Consider the following 10,953-nt stretch of genomic DNA (forward strand, 5'->3'; position numbering starts at 1 on the left):
AGATTAATTAAAAGTTGAATGACCAAAATTTAAATTGGCATAATGTCAAAATTAACATCCAATGTTTATCAAAATGGATGTTTTAGCCTCTATTATTTTTTTCTAGAGCATTTTGGCATCAATTTTTTCATTTTATAGCAGTAAGGCTCTAACGTTTGACTGAATAATCACTTTAGCTCTTATTATTTTTTCTGGAGCGTTTTGACCCTCAACAATTTATTTTAGGGTAAAAAGACTCATGTTTTAGAGTGTTAACCGTGTGATATCTAAGGATTTTCATTCACAGAAGGATTTTTTGCCCCAAAATGAAATGGTGGGCCAACCTACTTCTAAAAAAAGAAAAGAATAGAGACCAAAATCTTCATTTTAGTAAACATTGGAGGACTAATTATGACATTAACCCATTCAAATCTATTAGAAGTAATAAATTATCTATTTTGTAATTAAAAGTGAATTTAAATACCAAAATCTATAAAATTAATACTTATTCAAATAATGGAATGAAACTCTGAAGGTGTATCAATATACATCCCTAATTCACATCTCATAATAATTTTAATATCTTAATCCATAAATTATTATAATATATAAAATCTAAATTAATAAAAGAACCGATCAGACATCTTTAAATGTCTAAATTCTTAATTTAAATTGTCCAAATGGACATGAGTTGAAAAAAGAAAGTGAATTGAAAAAAAAAGCAGAAAATACAATATTTATTTGAATAACTATTAATATTAATATAATAATATTTTCTATCTAAAATTAAATATTTCACTTCGACTGTAATTGAATGTGATTAAATTATTATATACATTTTTTCCATAATTAGAATAGGGGTGTAATTTAAGCTCCGAACAAAAAGTGTAAACATTATTTAATTATTAAAACAATGGAGTTATATATGTATAATTTTTTATTCATAATAATTACTTTAGGAATGAAAAATAATATTTTTTAAATAATTCAATTTTATTTTAACAGACATAATTAAAATAATTCATTCATTTAATTTACTTGATTTTGTTGTTAGTATAAAAAAATTAATTAAATTGTCATGATGTTGAGATTCAATACTACATAATCTGTATTACTATATATGCATAGGAATATTCTTTGTAGTTCACTGAGAAAATTACAGAATCCCGTGACTAAAATTATTAAATCAAGATGACCTTTCTTTTTGAATTTGGACTCTTAGCAGTATAAATTCGGCAAATCAGTAGCTAAGGAGCGTGGCGTTGAAAAAGAAAGAAAGAATGGATTCTTCTTCTTCGTTTTGTTTCGTTGTTATCGTTTCTGTTTTACTTCTCAATTCATTGTTAACATGCAATGGGGGAAAGACCAGTATCTATGTGAGGAAAGCGGAGAAAACTGTGGAGATGCCGCTTCACAGTGACGTCTTTCAAATTCCACCCGGTTACAACGCACCCCAACAGGTGAGGGTTTTGTTTTAAATCCAGACAATTCAATTTATTTGTGTGTTTTGTGATGTCGGTGTTTTGGTTTTTTCAAGGTTCATATAACACAAGGCGACCATGTGGGGAAGGCCGTGATTGTTTCATGGGTGACCCCGGATGAACCCGGTTCGAATACAGTGGTTTACTGGAGTGAGAACTGCAAAGCGAAGAAGGCTGTGGGGAAAGTCTATACTTATAAGTTCTACAATTACACCTCTGGTTTCATTCATCACTGCACCATCAGAAATCTGGAGGTAAATATAAGCAGTGATTTACGTTTAGGTTTTATTTCGTCGTGCTTTGATTGGTCCGCATTTTGATTGAGTCTCTGTATTTGTTTGTTTACAGTATGACACTAAGTATTACTACGTGGTTGGTGATCGTAAATCGATGCGAAAGTTCTGGTTTACAACTCCTCCTCCAGTTGGTCCTGATGTCCCTTACACGTTCGGTATAATTGGTAAATGAATCTTTGCTTACTGCTTTAATTGGGTTAAGGTATTAGTATTGCTGTACATTCGGGTCACAATCCGAATGTCGGCACAGTGACGACTTGTATGGGCTGCATTTGCGTCTTCATTGCAAACCGGCATATGAAAATAATGCCTGCAACGACTTAGGAAAGTGATAGTGCAATATTTCTGGGGTTATCTTGTTTGTCTTTCGATCAATTGATAATTTGACATTGGGAATGGTTATGCAGGGGATCTTGGGCAGACTTATGATTCGAATATCACACTCACTCACTATGAAAGAAACCCGAAGAATGGTCAAGCGGTATTGTTTGTTGGCGATCTTTCGTATGCCGATAACCATCCGAATCATGACAATGTAAGGTGGGATACATGGGCAAGGTTTGTTGAGAGAAATGTTGCATATCAACCCTGGATATGGACTACTGGAAATCACGAAATTGACTTCGCCCCTGAAATTGTAAGCATTTTGTTCTTAGTGTGATTAGCTTGTAAACATCGTACCTTGTTGTGTCTGATTCGTGTTTATCTGCATTTTCTGTTTCTTTGTTCTCGAACTCTCGAATAATATGGCAGGGTGAATTGACAATAACATGATTATGGTTCTGGTGCAGGGTGAAACCAAGCCTTTTAAGCCTTACACTCATCGATATCATGTTCCGTATAGAGCATCACAAAGCACTGCTCCCTTTTGGTATTCAATCAAGAGAGCTTCTGCTTACATCATAGTGTTATCTTCATATTCAGCCTATGGTAAAGAATATCAATCTTTTTGCATAATTGTGGACTTGATTGATATAGCAGAGACGTATGTTGGATTCATCTGATAAATATCTGCAATCATTTTTCCCACAGGTAAATGCACCCCTCAATACCAATGGCTTGAACAAGAGCTACCAAAAGTTAACCGGAGCGAAACCCCATGGTTAATCGTTCTTATGCATTCCCCATGGTACAATAGCTACAACTACCACTACATGGAAGGAGAAACCATGAGAGTAATGTATGAGCAATGGTTTGTGGAGCACAAAGTCGATATCGTACTTGCCGGTCATGTCCATGCTTATGAACGATCCGTAAGCTGTCTTTTCACCATATCTGCACTAGTATTCCGAAAACCGACTATGATTAATTCATTCATGTCTTTTAAATTGATTTGTTTATCGTTCTCATCGAAAGGCTTGTTCCGAATTGCTTCGGTACTGATTTTTGTACATTACAGGAACGTATATCGAACATTGCATACAATATCGTAAATGGTCAATGCAGGCCCGTGAAGGATCAATCCGCACCTATATACATAACTATTGGTGATGGGGGGAACATTGAAGGCTTAGCAAACAAGTAAAGAATTTTCTTTTATCATATCATACATTTTTCCTTCTGTTTCATGCATGATTGTCGCAAGGCTTTGATCGGAATATCTCTCTTTTATCTGCAATCGTAGCATGACGGAGCCCCAACCGGAGTATTCAGCGTATCGAGAAGCCAGTTTCGGACATGCCATTTTCGATATAAAGAATCGGACTCATGCTCGTTATAGTTGGCACCGTAACCATGACGGATATGCCGTCGAAGCTGATTCTATGTGGTTTTTCAACAGATTCTGGCATCCAGTTGACGAGTATTCCCAATGAGGATAACAAATTGTTGCACTCCCCTCTTGCTTTCTTTTTTCTTTTTAGATTTTTTTAAAAAATATAATCAGTAAAAAATTCCCTTTCTGTCCCCACTCCATAATTTCCCTTTCGGTTATTTTCTTTGATGTTTATATGTACCGTCGGAGGGTATAGGATGGAATAGTTTAATTATAATTTATATGAATTATTTTTTCTTAAAATTATAATAGAGAAATTAAATAAAGTGAAAGAAGCAAATAAGTCGTTAAATTATATTCAAATGTTGTTTTTTTAATTATTATTACATTTTTAAAAATTACAAAATAATTATTAAATTACAAAATAATCTTTAAATATTATAAAAGTGATAATTAAATTTAGGGTAAAGTATAGTAATGGTCATTGAACTTTTTTAAAGATTTCATTTAGGTCCCTCAACTTTTAAAACTTGCAATACAATACTCCAACATTTAGTCCATTTGCAATATGATCCCCGACCGTTACAATGCCATTAGTACGTTTGCAATATGATCACTGAACTTTTTAGGCGCTTGCATTTAGGTCCCCCAACTTTAAAAACTTGCAACACAATCTTCAATTTCATTCTAAACCCTAAATTTCAAAATAATTCAATTATATTCTAAACCCCAAATTTTAAAATACTTTAATTTAGAGTTTAGAATGTAATTAAAGTATTTTGGAATTTGAGGTTTAGAATGTAATTGAAGTGTTTTGGAATTTTGAACATGAATTTGCCATTTGACAGTGTTTAATGGGTTGTTTAAGATAGCCATTAGATGTCAAATACAACATTACCAGTTGCAAATGCATTAATAACCTACCCTTTTAACATATAATTGCTTCTAATGCTCCATGTTTAATGTTCCTCAATAGCTAAACATGATGAGAATCTAAAGCAGATAGCGGAACTAAAATCATAGAACCTCATAATTCTTGTAAATTCATGGCATGTCAGCAATAAAAGACATTGTAAAACATAGAGGACACTGCAACAAACATATATATGTCAGAAATGAAGGTGCAAATGTGCAATGACCGGGCAACATATCAAGTAGCTGCTCTAAATATACGTTCCATCAATTCTTCCTCCTTTTTTTCTTTGTAAAAAAAAGTTGAAAGATAGAGCACTACTTAGGTTTACAATTTTACATGGTGGAAAATTGAAGAACAAAAACCAAACGAGAGTGCATGTGAGCGAAAAAGACTGAGAGGTGAATGCGTTGTTTGGGATTTCATTATATTTGATCATCTGTTGGAAAATCTTTAACCACAAGGATTAAACAAAGAAATTATTATATGCCATTTATACAAAAATAATTCCATCTTTGTGGGTGACTTCAACAATGATACTTAGTTCATTTTAGTAGTATTTGTCAACTTTGCATTTCTAACCCCATTTTTTCTCACAAGCATTTCATCGAACATTTATGCTTCACTTGAGATGACATGTATCTAACATTACACCTTGAATCATTGATGGTCCCTATAGTCCTTTGGTCGTGCCTTCTCTCAATGGACCCTTATTCAAGTCAACACCTACACATAATTCAAAGTTAGATTAGAATTTCCCATGCATCCCCTGCTGAAAAGTTACGCTGGAAATGAGAAGAGAGAAAAAAAAGGAAATTCGATATCGAAAAGGAATTTGGGGTTTAGAATAAAATTAAGGATTGTGTTGTAAATTTTAAAAGTTTGGGGACCTAAATATAAGCGCCTGAAAAGTTCAGTGACCATATTGCAAATGTACTAACGGCAGTGTAATGGTCGGGGACCATATTGAAAATGGACTAAATGTTGGAGGACTGTATTACAAGTTTTAAAAGTTGGGGGACTTAAATAAAAGCTTTATAAAAGTTCAGTGACCATTACTATACTTTACCCCTAAATTTATTAAGTTTTATTATTATATTATATCGTAGCAAATAAGAGAGTAGAATATGGGTTAATAATCTTATATGGTGGATATTGCACAGTAAATAAAAACTAGAGAGAGCGCAGCTTCCATGAGCCTGGAGGAGGGTTGTTTAAGATAGACATTAGATTTCAAATATAACATTACCAGTTGCAAATGCATTAATAGCCTACCCTTTTAACATATAATTACTTCTAATGCTCCATGTTTAATGTTCCTGAATAGCTAAACATGATGAGAATCTAAAGCAGATAGCGGAACTAAAATCATAAAACCTCATAATTCTTGTAAATTCATGGCATGTCAGCAATAAAATACATTGTAAAACATAGAGGACACTGCAACAAACATATACATGCCAGAAATGAAGGTGCAAATGTGCAATGACCGGGCAACATATCAAGTAGCTGCTCTAAATATACGTTCCATTAATTCTTCCTCATTTTTTTTGTAAAAAAAAGCTGAAAGATGGTGCACTGCTTAGGTTTATAATTTTACATTGTGGAAAGTTGAAGAACAAAAACCAAACGAGAGTGCATGTGAGCGAAAAAGACTGAGAGGTGAATGTGTTGTTTGGGATTTCATTATATTTGATCATCTGTTGGAAAATCTTTAACCATAAGGATTAAACAAAGAAATTATTATATGCCATTTATACAAAATAATTTAATCTTTGTGGGTGACTTCAACAATGATACTTAGTTCATTTTAGTAGTATTTGTCAACTTTGCATTTCTAACCCCATTTTTTTCTCACAAGCATTTCATCGAACATCTATGCTTCACTTGAGATGACATGTATCTAACATTACACCTTGAATCATTGATGGTCCCGATAGTCATTTGGTCGTGTCTTATCTCAATGGACCCTTATTCAAGTCAACACCTACACATAATTCAAAGTTAGATTAGAATTTCCCATGCATCCCCTGCTGAAAATTACGCTGGAAATGAGAAGAGAGAAAAAAAAAGGAAATTCGATATCGAAAAGGAATTTGGGGTTTAGAATAAAATTAAAGGATTGTGTTGTAAATTTTAAAAGTTGGGGGACCTAAATGCAAGCGCCTGAAAAGTTCAGTGACCATATTGCAAATGTACTAACGACAGTGTAATGGTCGGGGACCATATTGCAAACGGACTAAATGTTAGAGGACTGTATTACAAGTTTTAAAAGTTGAGAGACCTAAATGAAAGCTTTATAAAAGTTCAGTGACCATTGCTATACTTTACCCCTAAATTTATTAAATTTTATTATTATATTATATCGTAGCAAATAAGAGAGTAGAATATGGGTTAATAATCTTATATGGTGGATATTGCACAGTAAATAAAAACTAGAGAGAGCGCACCTTCCATGAGCCTGGAGGAGGTTTTTAGGTTCACCAACTGGTAGTTTAGAGATAGAAATTCCCGCAACAAAACCCAAAGAAGAAGAAGGAGAAATTCCACCAACTGGTAGTTATTGAGATAGAAACTCATTAACCAAACACATATCCTCTACAAAACCCCTAACAAGAAGAAGAGGAAGAAGCAGAAGAAAGAAAGAACTTCAAAAAAGAAAAAGAAACTATATACGTATATATAGTGGGTTCAAGTTTGTGTAATTCTTACGTGGGGTTTTGATGGAAATGACGATGGATAGAGAATGCATGCATGATTAGTGAAAAAGGAGCAGAAAAAAGTGATATAATTTCATTCATTGCTTTTTCTTTCCTTCTCTCTCTCTCTACCCTTTTGAGTTTGAAATTATCATTACATTTGATTTGAAGCAACAAAGTACAAACTGAAAAGAAGTTAATATTATGAATTTTTGAAGTCTGCAAAAAGTTTGATGAAAAAGTGAATTGTTTTAGGTTGTAGTAGTAGTTGTTGTTCTGGGTTCTTGGGATCACCAGTGTTTGATCTTTTGAGACTATTGTTACCATCATCAGATACGCAGGTGCCTTTGAGAATTCATGTTGCTGGTTCCAAGGTACTCCGTAAGTTTTTTTATATATGTTGTATATATAATTTTTGACTTTCTCTTTCATTTATAAATATACGAATTGTGTTTGAAATTGTTTCTAATGGAAGTAATTTCAATTGCCAGTTTTCAGTTAATCGGGGTTACCATGTAATCTGAGTTGAAATATGTCTGCTTATTACACAGGTTCTGATAACCAAAGAGACACTGCTGCGATGATCTATACGATAGAATCAATGCCTGGTTTGTACTCAGAGGCACCGATTCTTCCGGCAAATACGATGATGTATATGAATTCCGGGTCATATTCAGGGGCATTTTCTGGGAATCCTCAGCAACGAAAAAACTGCATCGAGATTCAGGCCGTGGAGGCTTCGGATTCGACTTCGCAGCAGCAAGAAATCTTGTCGAGCCTCGACGGATCACGAGTCGTGGAACATGATTTCGGTGCTTGGAGAGATGGCAGAAATGAAATTCTAGTTATGCATCCAAAGGATGGTGCTGCCAATATCCTTCACAATGGTCAGAACTTGCAAGGTCAAGCATTGTCACTAAGCCTTGGTCCTCAAATTCCCTTTGGATTTCGAATGCCCTCTATCCCATACCGAAATCCCAATTGCGGTTTCACTTCGTTCTTGAGTCCTAATCCGTCGGTTACGGGAGACAGTGGCAACAGGAACAGCTCTACTAGAGATGAACAATCAAGAAATGCAGAATATCTACCATATGGTTTTGCTGGAGCTAATCAAGGCTCAAATAAAGGGGACTTCTATGCATACAGAATGTTGAGTACGTCGAGGACGATTCCGACTTCCAAATATCTCAAGGCAGCACAAGAATTGCTTGAAGAAGCTGTTAATGTTCCAAAGGCTTTAAAGCAGCCGGATGAGGAGAGAAATCGAAGCTCACAAGATAACCGGACGACGAGTTACAAGGAGGAGGATGCAGAATCAAAGAATGCACCTTCGAACCAGCAAGAACCCTCCGATAAAAATGAGATTTCGCATGCCGAAAGACGAGAACAAAAAAGCAAGTTAACAAAGCTATTGTTCATGTTGGATAATGTTAGTATCGGATTCGGATCACTTTGTTATTTTTGTTGTTTGATAGATAGTGTCTGATGCTTAATACTTGTTGCTGCAGGTTGATAGTAGGTATAAGCAGTATTATCATCAGATGCAGATCGTAGTGTTATCATTCGATGTGCTAGCCGGGTGTGGAGCTGCTAAGCCGTACACTGCAGTTGCACTGCAGACTATATCCCGTCATTTTCGACGATTGAAGGATGCAATTAACGGTCAAATTCGGGTAACACGTAAAAGTCTCAGGGAGCAAGATGCTTTAGAAAATGGTAAAGGAGAAGGAATTGCTCGTCTGCGTTATGTTGAGAAGCAGCCGAGACAACGGAAAGCTCTTCAGCAGCTCCGTATCATGCAACAACATGCATGGAGGCCTCAGAGAGGGCTGCCCGAAAACTCTGTTTCGATTCTCCGCGCTTGGCTGTTTGAGCATTTTCTTCATCCGTACGTTTTAACATGATACTCCCATCTTTTGAAAAGATCCCGATGCCATTGTAACTCGATCATACTTATTCGCTATTTTTGTTGTTGTTCAGCTACCCGAAGGATTCCGAGAAGATCATGCTAGAAAGACAAACAGGCTTAACTAGAAGTCAGGTAATCACAAACAAATCCTACTACCATACCATTTGTAAACATGGCTTGAATTCATAAGCATCTCTTTAGACCATAGCCTCAAACTGTGGCATATTAGCCATATCTTCCGTTTTTCTTTTCGTATTGCTCGTTTTTGTATGTTACATAATTGTTGCCTTGATGACATGTTTACATCTATTCAGGTTTCGAATTGGTTTATAAATGCGAGAGTGCGTCTTTGGAAGCCTATGGTGGAAGAGATGTACAAGGAAGAACTTGCGGATTCAGAAATGGACTCCATTTCTTCATCTGAAAATGCAATCAAAGCAGGAAAAGATGATACAAGGACCTTGGAGGACAGGGGTGATGATCTGCAGCAAAGTGGGAGTTCATCAGCCACAGAGAGATGTAACACTGGACAGTTGGTAGATTCCAAATCCGACCGCATTCCAGACGTAAATATCGCAGGATCAACTACCGGAGCTGGTTTCCAATATACCACGCATGGAGAAGCTGAAACCGAGGATTGCTTACTGAGGCTGAGGACGGACCAGAGGCCTAATGTGGATGACTCTAGTCTCTTTTCTGATTCAGTTTCTCATTCCAATGGCACTAGTGATCGTTTTGTGAAATCCCTTACCACTTCTTACCACATGTCGGAATTGCGGAGGTTCGGAAGTGGAAGTAACGTCTCTCTCACTTTAGGATTGCAGCATTGTGAGGATGGTAGTATACCTATATCAGGTATAGGCAATCAAATTTTGTTGCAATGAGAGGAGACGACATACACCATCCTGCAGCATCTTCTGTAGGAGCCGAAACAACAGATATCGAATACATAAATCCCGGTAACCGGTGGCACAGGTTCGGTTCCTGTCATATGTTACATGATTTTCGTAGCATGAACCGTGCATAACCAGGGTTTACATGATTCTCGATGGCTCTGAACATTCTTGCTTGCCAAGGTATCGGATAGAATAGACCTCCGAATGGGAACTAGTATTAAAACACAGCTGTTGTATATCAAGAAATTGATTGGAATGTCAACATATTTGTAAAGAAACATAAAAGTTCTGAAATAAAATTAGGAATTGACTTGTTCTGAAATAAAACACAGTTGTTGTATATCATTTTATTTTATAAATATATTTTATATTATAATTATAAAAATTAAAATTTTAAATAAAAATTATTGACATGATTTTCCATTTCAATAAATAAATATATGTGAATGTATCACCGAGGAAAATTGGGCCACATCCAACAGCTTTGGCCAGTCTCGTTGGTTGGCACTCACATAGTGCCTCAAATAGATCTCTAACAGAGCATTCACTCGCTCAGTTTGCCCATCGGTTTGTGGATGAACTGCGGTGGAAAAGTTCAAGCTCGATCCCATCAGTTTGAACAACTCCGTCCAGAACCTCTTAGTGAACCGTGTGTCCCGATCACTAATGATGGTTTTCGGCATTCCCCAGTATTTCACCACGTGCTTAAGGAAAAGTCGAGCGGCTTCTACAGCTGGACACACCTTAGATGCAGGTATGAACGTCGCATACTTCGAAAACCTGTCAACCACAACCATGATACTTGAAAGTCCATCAGTTTTGGGCAAACCAATTATAAAATCCATGGAAATACTTTCCCATGGACGTTCCGGAATGAGCAATGGTTGCAGCAGTCCCGCCGGTTTCTTTGCCTGTTGACATTTGATTGATTAACGATTTTTATAAAAAAAAGTCATTTTACTTAATTAAAATGTTGAGGGCCAATATTTAAAAATATATAATAAGGGTTAAAACAATTATTAAAATAAACGTTATGAATGAATTTTTGATATTATATAATTTATAA

The 10,953-nt window shown here is 35.6% G+C and overlaps 1 protein-coding gene and 1 pseudogene across 1 annotated transcript; both read left to right on the forward strand.

The window, feature by feature from the left end:
* Positions 1-1,227: 1,227 nt before the first annotated feature.
* LOC120214807 (purple acid phosphatase 2-like) lies at positions 1,228-3,665 on the forward strand. Its single transcript, XM_039212614.1, has 8 exons — positions 1,228-1,439; positions 1,517-1,714; positions 1,809-1,920; positions 2,164-2,393; positions 2,548-2,686; positions 2,789-3,009; positions 3,156-3,277; positions 3,381-3,665. The coding sequence occupies exons 1-8, from the start codon at positions 1,260-1,262 to the stop codon at positions 3,568-3,570; spliced, it is 1,392 nt and encodes a 463-aa protein (XP_039068545.1). The 5' UTR covers positions 1,228-1,259; the 3' UTR covers positions 3,571-3,665.
* A 3,915-nt stretch (positions 3,666-7,580) lies between these two features.
* Positions 7,581-10,205, forward strand: LOC120214806 (annotated as a pseudogene).
* The last annotated feature ends 748 nt before the right edge of the window (positions 10,206-10,953 follow it).

The sequence above is a fragment of the Hibiscus syriacus genome, unplaced genomic scaffold (genome assembly GCF_006381635.1).
Source record: "Hibiscus syriacus cultivar Baekdansim isolate YM2019G1 unplaced genomic scaffold, ASM638163v2 tig00110108_pilon, whole genome shotgun sequence".
Taxonomy (NCBI): Eukaryota; Viridiplantae; Streptophyta; class Magnoliopsida; order Malvales; family Malvaceae; genus Hibiscus; species Hibiscus syriacus.